We start from the raw sequence: 16753 nt of genomic DNA on the forward strand, positions 1-16753 counted from the left end.
GCCAAGTAAGGTAGTGTGATCTAAAATAACGCAGCTACAGCAGGAGCAACTGTGTGTTTGATGTCTGCTGACTGACTGAAGTGTGTGTGTGTGTGTGTGTGTGTGTGTGTGTGTGTGTGTGTGTGTGTGTATATATATATATATATATATATATATATATATATATATATATATATATGCCTATTACATAATATATAATATATGCCTATTACATAATGACGCACATAGGTTATGTGTTACATGCAGTGTTTTCTGTTGGAGAGAGTGACTCCCTTTGGTGTGGACTTTGGGCTTTTTCCCTTTGCAGGGGACCTTCAAGATTATCACCACATATATACAACATGAGGGTGCAGGGTTCACTTGCTTTGTCCTCACAAGGCTCATCTGCCATATGAATCTTATTAACTCAATCTGTGGTAGGGATTTCCTTAAAAGCTGTCCAGTTGCCTTTTGTGTCTCCTGATCAAGGGCTGTCTGCATGATCAGAATATAAAACACCATAAACAAAAACATGCATGCAAAATTAGAGGTATTATATAACAGTTACACGATGCACTTTTTTTCTCTGTAGCACATGTACAAGTAATATTACACAAGTGTGCTTCTTTTGGAATCATATTTTCCTGCAGTGTATCATATTTTCCTTCCGAGAAGAAAGTGAACATGGGACCATGAGCTAGAAATTATGAAATAATAATTCTGTGCGCTGCTCTGTTGCAACGTCTTTAAAATGATCCATGGCAGCTCGTCCAGCATCCAGGGCAGCTGCAGCACTGGGGAGATGACAGCAGCAGAAGGGAGTTCAAGTTTGGACAAGGAGTGCAGGCTGTACGTCACAGAGCGGAGATAACAAGGTGAGGAAAAGATCATATGTTAGCTTCTGATCTGTGTTCATGCAACAAAGGTTAGGTAAGGCGAGCTCACACAGACATGATGGAGCGTGCACCCCTGGAAATTACACTCAAGAAAAATCTAGTTTAGTCTAATTTAGATGCAAGTAAAAGAATTATTCCTCTAAAATTGTGAGCAGAAATCTGTTAAAGTCCAAGTCAGTGGCTGCTCTTTTGTTCCCCTGACAGGTGTGGCATATCAAGATGCTGATTGAACAGCATGATTAGTGCACAGGTGCGCTTTGAACTGGTCACAATAAAAGGCCCCTCGAAAATGCGCTGTTTTTTCGTGCAACATAATACCACAGAAGCTGCGAGTTTGAGGTAGCGTGCAAATTGGCATTCTGACTGCAGTGATGTTCACCACAGCTGTCACTTGAACATTGAATGTTCATCTCACGACCATAACAGGCTGGACACACTGGATGCCTGTGTGCTGTGTGGCAGCTGCGTTGCTGCTGTAGCGCGGCTTCTGCCTGCCGTATCTGTTTACATGGAGTTTGCCTTTGATAATTATCGATCAACATGATGACGTGAGGGAGCTGGAGGGGGAACAAGGGGATGACGAGAAAGAGAAAGAAAGAGAGGAAAGAAGCAGCCCCTCGCTTGTTGCATGTGTTCTTATGTCCATATGACCGTCTAATTTTCGTCGGATTTTGCTGAAAACTGTGCCTGTCGTTGTATAAATAGGTAAGACTCCTGTTAACTTGGACGCCAAAACGAAAAGTGAGAGGTCATGTCATGTCTCCGACGTGGTTTCTGAAAATTTGAGTGACACACACCAGAGGCACGCATCCAACAATTTGGAAGCCGTGAAAGGATATTACTGTGCCTCATTTATTTTAGACCCAACCTTGGATCATATTATGATGAGATCATGAGCGTGACCCAACATGATCAGATAATCATCAGTCAAATCCACTACAGAGTCTTCTGACGAATGTCTGGATTTTTTTCCTCTTCTTCGTCAAAAGTAAATTGCAAATCACATTAGCATCAGTTGGTAACATTTGCAAGATTTCATTGGCTCGTATTTGCACTTTTTGACTGCCCTATTTTGCTAGCCAACGTGACAGTTGTGACATTAATAAAAAAACAAATCAGTATCTAAGATATACTACTCTTGAGTCAGTTGGTAGCAGCAGCTAATTTCATCTTCCTTGATACGTATTTTGTTATACGTTCACATTGTCGTGTGAGGCCGTATGCGGATGATAATGTGGTACAGCTGCAAGAAAACTGATCAATGTAATATTTCTCACCAAAGAATGAAAAATTATGAAAAAATAAAATGAATTATCAAATAAACCATAACTGAGATTCATTAAAACCTTACGCCATAAATAAAACAGCAGAATGTTCGAGTTTCTTTAAAACACAACTCATCTGCATTGCTGGATCGATCATTTGATCCAGAAACAATCTGCCATGTTGCTAGATTCAATATAGCACTGATCCAAGATCACATTTGTATTGCGTTATCCAAGCCATTGAAGGTATTCAGTTGGGAGTAGTTGTAGAAATAATTTGAGAAATGTACTGGCAGAGAGTTATATCGATGAGAACATTGATGCCATACTTCTGTCCTCTGTCTGTTACAGTCTGTTAAATTATCAAATACAGGGTTACACTCAACCTCCATTAGCTTAGCTTATTACAAAAGAGGAAAAGCCTGAAAATGCCTGGCTCTTTCTACGGGTAACAAAATCTGCCTTAACTTCAAAACTCTTTTTAGGGCCCGAGCAGGTCTCGACCTGCAAGGTCACTATTGTTTTTGTAGTGACCATTTTTCGTCCCAAATGATCGCATTTTTTACTGCTTGAACATACCTCAAAACTCACCAAACTTGGAACATATACGTCACACATGCCGAAAAATTCATAACCAGTTGCTGTCCTCAATTTCCACCACTAGGTGTCGCTATAATCAAGGAAAGTGCTTATAACTCACATATACTTTGCCGCACATTCAAAAACCTTATATCCACGTGTTCAATGAATTGTGCTGAATCTCGTGACATAAGCCACTTCCACATACCATTTTTTCGGCCCAGTTGCTGTACTTTCAATTAAAACAAAACTTAACTCTCAGTGTCCCTCCGCATTAGCGCAACTGCGTAGGGATAAGGAGGTTCTACGGTTGAGAAAATGTAGTGCCAAAAGGAAGGCTGGTCGGTCGGCGATGTAAAGCGGTGTGAATTTTCCCTTTACAACGTACACTTGAACTGTTATAGATTTTTTAAGGTGGGCCTTGTTTTAGGTGGTTTATTTAGCTTTTTTTCTGGACCCCATTCACTGCAGTACAAAGCTGAGTGTCTGGGCTGGAGCGGCTCTGTATTTCTGTGATTTCTCATCTTCTGCATTCTTTCCTAATCACCCACTACCATGAAAAGAATCATGTTACCACACCAGATAAAGGCCTTTTAACACAACAGTACATGTGGCACTTGTGAAACCATTGCAGATAGACATACTAAACAGTAATTATGTTTCCTAAATATTTAAAGACACAAATCTTGTCAACATATAATACTTAATCATGCTAAATGCAATGAGTTGCAAGATAACACATATCCTTACAGCTGACTCTTAAATATCATTGACTTGCTCTACATTCCCTTATGATTAGTGGCTGTGTGTGTGACTTTGTGGCTCTTTTCTAGTTCTTCATAATCAAACGAAATGTCATCTCACCCATTCAGACCACGTCCAGGAAATGTGTGCACTTCCTCCAACAGCGTCACAGCCCAATGCACATGGGTGGCGAGGGCCCGATCGTCGCTGCTTGCGGTTTTAATTTTATCTTATTTCTTTAAATCTTTAAAATTCTAAAATTAAAATGGCTTTCCGTGGCTGTTTTACCACCTTGGTCAAGTCCCTTCCGGTTCTAGGCAGCGCAGCCAATAAAAGTCAAATCTCCCTACGATGCTAATACATGAAGGAGGTGAGTTCATATTAGTGTTGATAACATGACACAACAACTTCAAAGTGTCCTTTGGCAACCTCAAACTGCTCCTGATGTGCTGGATGTTACCTTGCATGGCAGCCACCACCATCACTGCATGAATGAGTTACTGTAAGTCACTTTGGACAAAAGCATCTGCTAAACATCAGAAAAAAATATTGAATTATTTTATGTCATACACAAGATGAATATTGAGTACACAATAGATTTGTCATTCCAACCATCAGTTAATACCAAAATCACACAGTGTTCCTGTACTCACTTCAAGGAGCCAAAGTGTTGAAGCTAATACCCTCCAAACCGCTCCGCACACACAAACTCGGTTAACTATGGTCCCATTGTTTCTCTCAGTCACAAGCAAGTGAAAAAAAATAAAACTGTTGGATGAATCTCACCAAGCCAATTCGATCCAGAATCATGGATATGATTTAGAACTTGCCATCATGTTCCAAAAACTATAGCTGGCCAAGTATGAAGTCACAGCCCCTCCACAGATTTATAGTGAGAGTACAAGAGCTGAACGTAAAAGGAATAGAAATCAGCTCTCAAATGTTGTGTGAATTGGTTGTAATAATCATATACCTGTCAGCCTGCCAGAAAACCCCTTATAATTTAACAAATAAACATGAACTTTCCAGCATAATGTGGCCCAGGTTTGTTGGAAAATGAGACCAATATTTGCTGGTCTATGTGGTGCAATTTGTCTTCCTCTGTAGCGTTTGTGTGTCGTTTTGTTTTGTTTTTTAACAATCCACCACCCAATAAAACCTTTTTTTTAAGACTTGATTTGAGAAAATTGACACATGTGCTGAATTAAAGGGAAATTCTGTTTTTTTTTTGTTTTGTTTTGTTTTTTTTTTAAAACCCGGGACTCTAAGTTTACATGTCTTGTTGTGTAAATGATTCATACTTACCGACGGATTTAGAATTGTAAGGTAGCCTCAGCTGGCAGCGGCAACACTGCCGCAGTGGCTGCAATGTAATCCTTGGGGGCAACTGCAACCATCAACGTTGCATCCACTAAACATGCTTGTTTTTGCCACTGACACGCTGAGGTTGTTATTCTAGGTCTCCGACAACATTAAGGAAATGAGTCCTTTGGAACCCTTTTGTTAAATAATAAGATCCTGTAACAGAGAAGTCTGGCTCTGGCTTGTTAAGGATGTTGCCTCATCTACTTTGTCAAAATCAGCTGTTCAGCCGCGACATTGGAAATGAATTCTTGCTGGAACCTCTTTCAGGTAAACTCAGAACTACTCTTTCTTTTCATCTACCTTCCCTCTTGTGCTCTGGTTACATGTGTTTGTCTGTTTCACTCTTGTCAGGTTGTTGTTCTTCTTGCAACTCTTGTTTAAATGTGTCTAAAATTGCGTGCTTGATACATACACACTGAGTGATGCCAGTACTGCACCTATACTTCCCTCGCTGAAAACGCAGTTGGGACAAATGTAACTCAACTGAATCTGCACTGTATTCCCTCCCAGGGCTCGACCCAAAGGCCTACCCCTCTCTTCCCCCCCATTCTCAGTGCCAGACAGCTCTGTTGTCTGCCCTCCAACTCTAAATTAAAACCAGCTGACCACAGCAGTGGATCTGAAATTTATGGAGGCTGATGATATTCTCTGCAGGGACGAGATGTAAGTGCCATCCAGGATTCACTTCATGATCAATGTACTGTGACAGAGAAGACATTGCCACTTCCAGTGTGTTTGGATTTAGTGGACTATAGCGGATAGTGTATAAAGAAAGTTGTGCAGGTGTTACCCATGCTGAACGCTTTCTTGGTATTTGTTTTTGCTGAGGTATTCATTCCACATGCTGTATGTTATTTATATTTTAGACCCTTAATCACTGTCCTAAAGGAGACCTGGTATGTTTTCTCAGTTTCTCCTTTCCTTCAGTGTTTTATATATGTACTTGTACATGTAAAAGATCTGGATAGCTTAAAAGGTCAAAATGGTTTGACATGTAAGTATTGGTTTCGCACAGATGCTCTGTTGTTGTTGTTGTTGGTCGTGCTGGCTCAGGCATGTGCAAGCTGACCAATCAGAGGAGACTGTGTAATTGTGGGGGCGGGGGGGGGAGGGATACAGAGGGGGAATACAGTGCTGCCGGACTGGACTGTATGAGAAAACCAATGTGGTTTTGAGCATTACAGCATGTAAAGCTATTCTAGTACTAACCCAAAATAAAATTATAAACCTAAAAATGAGCACAACATGTCTCCTTTAATATCAACAAGTATCTTCGGCGCAATATTTCACAAACATATGGCTGTAATCCTTTGAAGACAAGAAAGATGAGGCCACAAGTAGATTCGGAAAAAGCCACAAACACCGCGGGTGCCACCATGTTTTTCAGCCATATGATCCAGCAGATCTTGGCTAATGTGGTCCGTCTGGAAGACTTTTACATTGCTGCAGGATGACTGCAATTTCCAAGACTCAACAGACAGCAACACGTGCAAACGGCCAGCCAAAGCATAGCAGGATTTGCTGTGCAGATTGAGGGAATTTGAGCTTCTGGCCAGTAGTTCCTCCATAGGGAGGGCAATTAATGTGATCTGTGTGTCTGTGGAGAGAATGATGTCACGCCTTGCACATGCCCCTCGAGAGAAATGCTTGCTCCACGCTTGTTGCTTGAGGAAAGACACAAAAACACAAGCTTGATTTGCCATATTTCAGCAATAAAGCCTAGTGTTTGTGTAGCGTCTGCTGGTTTAAGAACATTTGAGTTTTTCTTATTTTCTTCGAAGCGATCTCTAAGATTTGTAGTAGCGCACGCTGCCAAGTCAAATAATTTGGGCCCTTAACATTGAAAATGATTTTCAGGAACAGCTCATTAGGGCAGGTTCAATAAATAAATGTGTCAGTCTAGGCCCAAGTGTTTTTCACTTGATATCTGACACCAAAATCTGAGGTTTGATGCAGACCAGAATCCAAGCGAATGAAGACCGTTTTGTTTGGTCAAACATCTGCTGTAATTCTTCTTTTCATATCCAAAAAAAAAAAAAAAAAAAATCAGGTGTAAGCAGCCAGTACATTTCCAAAGGTGATGTATGCTTCCTCAAAATAAAAGTCAGACCTCTCTGCACCTTTCATGGCATAGTTTTTCTCACCCTTTCATTATAAGGGATTTCTCCTTTACTGTGTAGATTCTACTCATTGGTGAAGGTACACTGACACTCAAAGTTTCCCTCAGCCCAGCCTTGACGAGTGTCTAACACAGAACATGCACGCTGACATCATCCTGCACCAACAATGATCACAGGAAGGATTTTCCAAGGAAACAGGGCGCGCAAAATCAGAGTGTGAGGACGGGAACGTTGGAAACAGATCTTGGGAGGGATCAGAAACAAAGGGAGGAAGGCCGTGTGCTCTCTGTTACAGTTGCTGATATCAGAGATGGGACAGAGACCTGCACAGCACGTGCTTTATGTACGCTTGTTGGCTTTTCCTGCAGCAGATGTTAAGGTGTCTGACCCCGTGTCTGGACTAGTCAGGGCAATCCCTCGGGGCGAAAATTATGTGGTGAACACCGCGTATAAAGAACTACTTGGACTTTCACACAGGAAATAGGGTTGCAGTAAATGTCGACCTCAAGCTTTTGTCCTTGACTGTAGGAGTTTATTATTCTGAGGTTATGAAGACAGTGCAGCTCACCTGCCAGGACACAGTTTTGCAATAAAACAGAGTTTGGAAGGGGCTGTACCTGACTTGAAAAGGGTAAACTGGAAAGTTTCCACAGTACACTAAAGGCACTTGAAAACTGCATATCAGCATTGAGACAAAATAAGCCTAATGTCTACTTGTTGTTGGACCTGTTCAAATTAGATTTGTGCTTGTTTGAATAAAACAGATTGATTTACATTTAATGCTTCGGCTTGTTTCACCACGTCGTTAAAATGTGATTTACACCAATAAAGGATCGCATCAGTTCTTCCATTTTATATTTCCCCGTTCAGCTTCAATTGTAACTCATTCACCCCTTATTCGAAGCACCGTGGCCACTTCAAATTTACCATAACAGCGATACGCCGCAAAAAACTTTACTGAGTACCAAACACTCGTCAGGGTCAGAGAGAAGTGGAGATGTGATGAGTTACAGAGGAAGGTAAATTATTTTAAAAAGTCCACAAAAGCTCTTAAAACTACTTATGCATCTTATTACACATCTCCGGTGTCTATGTCCTCAGTGTGCACAGCTGTCACTCTATCAAAATAATATGTGTGCATGTGTGTGTGTTTTGTCCTACCATCTACAGCACAGCCCAAAGTCTCTACAGAGGAACTGCAGTGAGCAAAACATTGAACGACCCTCATTAAAGGCAATAATCAAAGCAAAAACACATTTTATTTGTAAGAAGAAGAAAAAAAACAATCATCAATAACACTTTTAGAATCATGGATAACTGTACACACATGCAATTACACCAACACACATAATTCTTCTCTCTCCTGCTGCGTTCACTGTCCTTCTTTTGCTTCACATGTTAAACTTAATTTGTCCCGGGCCCCATAAATCACCTCGCTCCCTCCGTACCTCGGGATGCTGTTGCAGATTTGCTTTTCCTCATCAGCAAGCTGAGAAGTCTCAAGCGGTGCAAGCAAGTGAAATGTAATTTAGCTCGTCGATGGATTTAAGAAAACCTTACTCATCTTGTAAAATCAAAACCATATGGGTTGATGCTTCATCAAAGAGAGAGTCTTCCTTTCTAGCCACAGATTGTTTCATAAATCTGTTTCTTGACTGTTCAGGAAAAGGAAATGGTTTTAATGTGATCTATTATCTAAAATCGTAGGATTTTCCGTTGTCATTTTAAGGTTTGTCTTCTCACTGGCACTGATTTTAGTTTAGAAGATGATGTCATTTACATGGATTGATCTATATACAAAGAATAAAAAGCAGGGCATGATCAATCTTTAAATTTTCCATAAAGAGTTGCCCGCGGCACCCTGGTAACATTACAGACATGTGTTCTTTATGTTGGGATTGGCTTTGCTGTTTCTCTTACAGCCACTTAACACGAGCCTCACAAGGAAAACACTGCAATATTGTACATGTAGTATGTACAATAACTAATTATTACTTATACCTGCTACATCTGTTTCCCTAAGGGTTTTTAGTATCTTGATATTAGAAAATCATTATGATTTCTCCTCTGGTGGCATTTGGTTGGCATTACTTTACAAAAACCCTAAGATTTGGTCAAAAGCCTCTGCTGTAAAGTGAACATGTGAGGCCAAGACATCTTTGAAATAGAGATAAAGTTATAGATAGCAGGAGTCAAGTGTTCAGTGTATTGTGAGTCATTGTTATAAGCACTTATGTCTATGATATCCACATTTGCAGGAGTGATAGCAAACAAAGGTAATTTCTTTGAGATTTGGATATGTATATGTTTGTTTTAACCAAAATGAAATGAAATGGAGGGAAATAGTCTTGTTTGCCGATTTCCCCATCACGGAAGTACCAAAAGGTGACCAAATTAAAAACCTGTGTTACCTTGTAAACTTGTAAACTTGTCCCTTTCTCTGGGTTTAAACATTGTTGGAAACATTAGGGCTAATGAAAGTACAGAACTCAGCTAAGTATAAAACACTGGCCACCCCTTTTTTGTTGGACTTTTTAATATCAAATGCCTTCATATTCTTAAAATTGTCCAAATATGTATGCCACCTAAACCGAAAAGGGGCTATATTACTTTTACAGAAGATTGGGATACCAAATGACACACATTAAGATCTATGTTTTTGTCTCAATATGGTGCTTTACAGAACTTAATGTAGCTTGCGTCTAAATGAATTTGGCCTCAGTTTTATTTGGTTTTGGTCTTTCTTCTACTTCTGCAGCACAGGAACCTGAACATGGCCAAAGTGGAGAGCAGCAGCACAATCGCTGCAGTCAGTAATAGTAGCAGTACATCTAAACAGTAGTACGAGTACCAGGCCATCTTATAGGCCTCTGTACGCAGGTGAGGAGCCCCTTTATGGCACATCACATATTCCACCCAGTAGATGGCCTGATCCATGGGTGCCATTGGCTGATCTCTGTGCAAGCGTGACAGTCTTTGCATGTTCTGTCTGTAGCTGTCCTGATGGAGCACCTCGTTGATACCTTGCTCAAAACTGTGGCCGTTCACGTCACCGAGCTGAATGATCTTCGCACCTCCTCTATCCTGCAGGCGGAGAAGGTTGTCATACTGGTCAAAGAACAAGGGTATTCCAAGCACAGGCACCCCGTAGTAGATGGCCTCCTGGACTCCATTGGTCCCGCCGTGAGCAATAAAGACTTTGGTCTGTGGGTGGCCCAGGAGGTCCTTCTGTGGCATCCAGTCCACTATCAGGGTGTTGTTGCCCAAAGTAGTGGGACGCTCTCCTTTGTGTTTCCAAATCACCTATTCAAAAATCAAAAGAATCATTATGAATTTACTGATACCTGTACAGCAGGAGAAAATATGATGCTGCCATTGCTGCAGCCTGTCTCTACTTATCACACAATTGTAAAATGAGATAAGGTAAGTAGCCAAGATTGTGCTGTCCACCACTTGTTTACCACCAGTTAATGTTAATGTTTAATTCCTCATTAATCAATACACGCTTATTTTGACTCATAAGCCTCACTGGGTAACTTATCAAATAATGATGCTTTGGGTTCCCCAACTCTTTGAAAACCTATTGCTTTGAGATTGTCGACTTTTCTTACAAATTGGACCTTTAAGATTTGAAGTAGCATAGCAAGCTGCACTATTTAGTCATTGTAACATTTAATGTTATTACAAAACTATATCACTAAGTTACCTTCTGAGGCATCTTGGCAAAGACGCTGGCAATTTCATCAGCAACTTCTTTGGGCAAAGCATTAACCAAAGTTCCCAGAGTCATGATGATCACTCCGTGCTCCCCAGCACTCTGAACAAAGTCCTCCAGGTCTGCCGGCAGAGGCTGGGCTGGTTTGCACTGGAACCCTCCTATGTAGATGATGTTTGGCATCGTGGGCCGTGGGAAATCAAACACAAAATCTGATCTGAACAGCCAAATATCTGCTTCCTGTAGAAGTGATATGATGTCACAACCACCCTCGATATATTTTTCACAGATGCCATCATAGCTTGGGCCCACCATGAATTTCTGCTGGAGCACTATGATACTGTAGAACAGCATGTTCTTGACCCTCTGGATGAAATTCATTTTGTCTGTAAAGCCCGATCCTGGAACTGGGATGTAAGACAGTGGTGAGGGAGCTATCGCGAAGTGGCCATCTCCGCTGGTGATCCAGCGCACATTGAGCACTGTGGGCAGTTTGAGGTACTTGGCGAGTATAACCCCGGCTGCCACAGCCGGGTCGGTAAGAACAAGATCATATTGGGAATCTATTAAGCTTTTGATTGTCTGTTCATCATTGAAGATTTGAACCAGGCTTTCAGCCAATATTGAATGGCCTCTGGAAATCATAGAGAGGAAGTCCTTGGTGAGTTTGAAGAAAGTAAGTGCAGAGGCCCCCTCTCTCTGCGCCTGAAAAAATGGTTAGAAAAAATGTGGTGAAAAAGTGATATCACAAATCACAGATCATATATGAATGACCAAAATGAATCAAAAGTGACTTGATACATGATGCAAAATGACCTACCCTCATGTGCTCCTGTATGTACACTTCAAAGAAGTCCTCTAAACCTTCTTCAATTTCTAGAGTAAGGGATGTGTAGAGAGGAGACTTTTCTGGGATGTACCAGCTGGTGGAGGACCTTATCACGGTGATGTTGTGTCCCCTGGCATGAAGCTCTTCCAGCAAGATCTTCATATTGATCCAGTGGCTGCCGTCCACTGGGAACACCAGAATGTTTCCTCCATCACAAGGCAGTGTGAAGGAAATCAGACATCCACTGAGGAATACAAATATTCCAGAAGCACGATGCAGTGGCATGGTGCCTAAAATGTCAGAGAGAGATGATGACAAGATATCTCATGAGAGATGAAATGTGCTGAGAAAATTTCCATCACTGATAAGAAATGTAGAATAAAGCCAGATACAAAATCGCGATGCTCTGAAAATGACTTACTCATGCTCAGGAGTTGCAATCGTAATCCCTGCTGCAGGAAAACTGAGAGTCCATCTAAAAGATATTTGAGTTCAAACTCTAGGTTCAGAGATGATCTGCTCCTCTACTGGTAAATGAGTTACATGAGATATGGTTCACTGGAGACCATGACACTTCCATGAATGTTTGGCTAATAATAAACTATCTCTGCTTTGTCATGACAATTGTATTCATTTATTTTGTGTTCCTATTAAACTGCCGGTAGTATCTGGGAGTGCAGTGCAGTTATTTGAATGTGTTTCTCTCATCAAGGCTTGTACCAGAAGAACCTGTGACCTCTTTCAGAAGATCATGTTCATGAGGTTTTTGACCGGGAGGCTGGTTGACAACAACTGATATCAAAAATAACAGCCAGCCGAACTCAGGTTGCAGGTGTCAGAACTAAACTCAGTGAAGTTGGCTGGTATTGCACAAAATACAAATCCTCCCTGTGAGTCTCAAACTGTATATTATATAATTACTTTATCACCACTGAAGCTGATTGGGTGAGGTGGAGCTGAAGTCATTATCATCTCCTATTGGGTTACAGCTAATGATTAGTTTTTAATTATTCTTAGTCAAGTTTACCCTCTTCGCCGTAGTTCAATAAGAGTGAGAGAAATTTGAATATGAACAAAATGCAATTTAAATCTGCTTTGATGAAATATTTAAAGAAATGATTGCAAAAACGTCACAGAATTCAGAATATAATAGTGATCTTAACTTTATTAGTTTTGTCACGTCTGACTTTCCACACAACACCATCAAGATTAAAGGTCAAGACTTTGTTACACTGGAGACTGGTTTTGCTTGACGACCACAAGTTGTTTCAGCTGGTAGTATGTATTGTGGACATCCAAGATATCTGTGAAATGACTGTAGAAGTTACACACGGCAAGACCCATGAATGTGTCTCTCAAGTGAGTTATTGTAGTCAGGAAGATTTTCATGCACAATATCTACTGTTGTGTGAGTGAGTAGAGACAGTGTCAGTTCCTTTTAAATACATTTTTTATTCATGGATGCTTCAGTCAAAAATGTCATGAAATTGTGGCAAATAAGACACAGAATTCATAACAGGTGTTGACTGTCTGTACATTATGTTTCCACCTAATACTATCAAGATTAAAGGTGGTCAAGATTTTGTTACAGTGGAAATGGATCAGGCAGTCAGCCCGCTGCTCTATGCTTATTCATTACAGTAGATGTGAAATTACAGAATTATGTTGTTGATTTGTGAATGTCTTAAAAGTGTTATCTTAAACTGTCCAATTACATTTTCCAGCACATTTCAGTAGAAAGGGGGCTAAATTGTTTCACACTATTTATATTCAATGTGACTAAATCAATTGACTGACTCTCACTTTACTTCATAAATAACAGAGATACAAATGAGATACATTAAGATGTATGTTTTTGTCTGAACACAATGCTCTATAGAACTCACTGCAGCTGATTTCTAAACAAATTAGACCTCAGTTTTGTTTGGTTTTGGTCTTTCTTCTACTTCTGCAGCACAGGAACCTGAACATGGCCAAAGTAGAGAGCAGCAGCACAGTCACTACAGTCAGTAATAGTAGCAGTACATCTAAACAGTAGTATGAGTACCAGGCCATCTTATAGGCCTCTGTACGCAGGTGAGGAGCCCCTTTATGGCGTATCACATATTCCACCCAGAAGATGGCCTGATCCATGGGTGCCATTGGCTGATCTCTGTGCAAGCGTGACAGTCTTTGCATGTTCTGTCTGTAGCTGTCCTGATGGAGCACCTCGTTGATACCTTGCTCAAAACTGTGGCCGTTCACGTCACCGAGCTGAATGATCTTCGCACCTCCTCTATCCTGCAGGCGGAGAAGGTTGTCATACTGGTCAAAGAACAAGGGTATGCCGAGCACAGGCACCCCGTGGTAAATGGCCTCCTGGACTCCATTGGTCCCACCGTGAGCGACAAAGACTTTGGTCTGTGGGTGGCCCAGGAGGTCCTTCTGTGGCATCCAGTCCACTATCAGGGTGTTGTTGCCCAAAGTAGAGGGACGCTCTCCTTTGTGCCTCCATATCACCTGATGTAAAAATTAAAAGAATCAGTGTGAAATAATACAGTAGTGCAGTACACCAGTTGTTAGGAAACATTGATGATTAATTTTTCTAGAAATCATTTGTTAATACCCACTCATTGAGACTCATTAGACTCCCCTGGGCAGGCTGTCAGTCTAACACAGGTCTATGAGACCCATTTTTAGTAGATGTTTGCATTAAAAGAAACCATTTGTTTATTTGTCTTTCATCAATTTTTCTGTTTAAACGTTAATACTGCTTATGTTTATCTAAATTTAATGTTGTTGCCTGTTGTAGTTGAGATCAGTCTTAGTCTTGAAACTGGACTCAAAAATCTCAGTCTCATCTCTGGATTGATCACATTCTTACTCAGTCTCACTACTGGTGCATTTTCTGCTGTTTACAATAGAAACACTCCATCGATATCAAATGTCACAGGTCCAGGTCCAGATATGATGCCATCTGTGTCCAGACCTGGACAACCATCTGCCTATTAGTGACATTGGGATGATGGAGAGGGATGGCAGTTTGACAAGCAGGATGCATTTTGGTCATTTTTCTTACACCCCTCCATCCCCATCCCCACAAAATACTTTGTCTCAACCCCTTAAAGGCTTGTCTCAATACACTCAGATCTTGGTCATGGATGGATTAATTCCTGCATGAATATCTGCACGACTGTGCATCAAAAAAATATGATTTTAGACTTCACCATTCCCTTTTAAAATTTATGGTCATTGCAAAACTATTTCACATAGCATGAGTTACCTTCTGAGGCATCTTCGCAAAGACGCTAGCAATTTCGTCTGCAACTGCTTTGGGCAAAGCATTAACCAAAGTTCCCAGAGTCATGATGATCACTCCGTGCTCCCCGGCACTCTGAACGAAGTCCTCCAGGTCTGCCGGCAGAGGCTGGGCTGGTTTGCACTGGAACCCTCCTATGTAGATGACGTTTGGCATCGTGGGCCGTGGGAAATCAAACACAAAATCTGATCTGAACAGCCAGATGTCTGCTTCCTGTAGAAGTGATATGATGTCACATCCACCCTCGATATATTTTTCACACAGGGCATCATAGCTTGGGCCCACCATGAATTTCTGCTGGAAAAGTATAATACTGTAGAACAGCATGTTCTTGACCCTCTGGATGAAATTCATTTTGTCTGTAAAGCCCGATCCTGGAACTGGGATGTAAGAAAGTGGTGAGGGAGCTATCGCAAATTGTCCATCTCCGCTGGTGATCCAGCGCACATTGAGCACTGTGGGCAGTTTGAGATACTTGGCGAGTACAACCCCTGGCGCTATGGCGGGGTCGGTAAGAACAAGATCATATTGAGAATCCATTAAGCTTTTGATCTTCTGTTCATCATCGAAGAATTGAACCAGGCTTTCAGCCCACAATGAATGGGCTGTAGAAATCATAGAGAGGAAGTCCTTGGTGAGTTTGAAGAAAGTAAGTGCTGAGGCCCCCTCTCTCTGCGCCTGAAAAAAATCACAGATCATATGTGAATTACCATATTACCTAAATGTGGCCTGATACATAGTCCAGAATTACCTACCCGCATATGCTCCTGCAGGTACACGTCAAAGAAGTTTTCTATTCCTACATCCATTTGTAAAGTAAGGGATGTGTAGAGAGGAGACTTTTCTGGGATGTACCAGCTGGTGGAGGCTCTTATCACGGTGATGTTGTGTCCCCTGGCATGAAGCTCTTCCAGCAGGATCTTCATATTGATCCAGTGGCTGCCGTCCACTGGGAACACCAGGATGTTTCCTCCATCACAAGGCGGTGTGAAGGAAATCAGACATGCACTGAGGAATACAAATATTCCACACACACGATGCAATGGCACAGTTCCTAAAATGTGTGTGTGTGTGTGTGAGAGAGAGAGAGAGAGAGAGAGAGAGAGAGATGACAACATGAGAGATCTCATGAGTTATGAAATTCATTGGCATGTGAAATGTGCTTAACAAGTTTATTGACCTGTATCAAGTGATAACCTTTCTAATGACACAGTTCCTGCTGTTAAAGCAAACGTGCATTTGACCATCTGTGTCCTTTTTACAGCTTAAGGAACATTTTACACACTGATAAGAAAATGCAGTATGATACTAGCAACCACAGTAATGTTTAAGTAATAATGTTTCTGAAATGTTTCTGAAATTTACTTACCCATGCTCAGCGGTGCAAATAATCCTCGTGACTGACTGCAGACTGACGATCCATCTAAATTTCTCCTTCCATATTTGAGTTCAAACTCCAGGCTCAGATGATGATTGAGTCCTTTCACAGGTAAATCAGTTACATGTGACACGTGTCACACGACTTTATGGTGCTGCCATTGATGCTCTGCAAATACTAAACATGTCTTTAAGTCTTTCTTTGCATGTCGCAATAGTTTTATTGTCTTGCTTCTGCTGATTAAGTCATGTTGTTGAACTGCTGGTAGTATCTGGGAAAGCAGTGCAGTTTGTGAATGTGTTTCTCTCTCTCACGCAAGAACAATGCTTGCATCAGAGGAACCTGTGACCTCTTTCATAAGATGTGGGTTAGTCCCAGAACTGAACTCATTTGACCCGGAGGCCCTCATATCAGTGGTGTAGAAGGTGCTAATATCCTTTACTCAAGTAAATAGTGATATCTCACTGGGAAAATACTGTATGACAAGCAAGATTCCTGTATTCCTCAAGTATTACCCGTAGATGTAATTAAAAATCTAAGTAGGCCAAGTTATTTTAATTTTAGCTTTTATTTTCCTTTTTCTGT

General features: G+C 41.1%; 2 protein-coding genes across 2 annotated transcripts; both read right to left on the bottom strand.

The window, feature by feature from the left end:
• Positions 1 to 8190: 8190 nt before the first annotated feature.
• LOC119030705 (UDP-glucuronosyltransferase 2C1-like) lies at positions 8191 to 12002 on the bottom strand. The gene is made up of 4 exons (XM_037118494.1): positions 11914 to 12002; positions 11484 to 11782; positions 10655 to 11368; positions 8191 to 10251 (listed from the first exon to the last, which is right to left on the bottom strand). The coding sequence occupies exons 1-4, from the start codon at positions 11915 to 11917 to the stop codon at positions 9673 to 9675; spliced, it is 1596 nt and encodes a 531-aa protein (XP_036974389.1). The 5' UTR covers positions 11918 to 12002; the 3' UTR covers positions 8191 to 9672.
• Positions 12003 to 12924: 922 nt separating this feature from the next.
• On the bottom strand, positions 12925 to 16450 carry LOC119030661 (UDP-glucuronosyltransferase 2C1-like). The gene is made up of 4 exons (XM_037118419.1): positions 16160 to 16450; positions 15546 to 15844; positions 14755 to 15468; positions 12925 to 13991 (listed from the first exon to the last, which is right to left on the bottom strand). The coding sequence occupies exons 1-4, from the start codon at positions 16161 to 16163 to the stop codon at positions 13407 to 13409; spliced, it is 1602 nt and encodes a 533-aa protein (XP_036974314.1). The 5' UTR covers positions 16164 to 16450; the 3' UTR covers positions 12925 to 13406.
• Between the last annotated feature and the right edge of the window lie 303 nt (positions 16451 to 16753).

The sequence above is a fragment of the Acanthopagrus latus genome, chromosome 13 (assembly GCF_904848185.1).
Source record: "Acanthopagrus latus isolate v.2019 chromosome 13, fAcaLat1.1, whole genome shotgun sequence".
NCBI classification, from domain to species: Eukaryota; Metazoa; Chordata; class Actinopteri; order Spariformes; family Sparidae; genus Acanthopagrus; species Acanthopagrus latus.

What these genes read in the sequence shown, in the direction of transcription:
- LOC119030705 (XM_037118494.1), bottom strand. An exon ending in ACATACAGGAGCACATGAGG is followed by an intron (nt 11,369 to 11,483) that starts GTAGGTCATTTT and finishes CCATTTTTTCAG; the next exon opens with GCGCAGAGAGAGGGGGCCTC. An exon ending in TTGCCAAGATGCCTCAGAAG is followed by an intron (nt 10,252 to 10,654) that starts GTAACTTAGTGA and finishes ATTTTTGAATAG; the next exon opens with GTGATTTGGAAACACAAAGG.
- LOC119030661 (XM_037118419.1), bottom strand. An exon ending in ACCTGCAGGAGCATATGCGG is followed by an intron (nt 15,469 to 15,545) that starts GTAGGTAATTCT and finishes GATTTTTTTCAG; the next exon opens with GCGCAGAGAGAGGGGGCCTC. An exon ending in TTGCGAAGATGCCTCAGAAG is followed by an intron (nt 13,992 to 14,754) that starts GTAACTCATGCT and finishes TTTTTACATCAG; the next exon opens with GTGATATGGAGGCACAAAGG.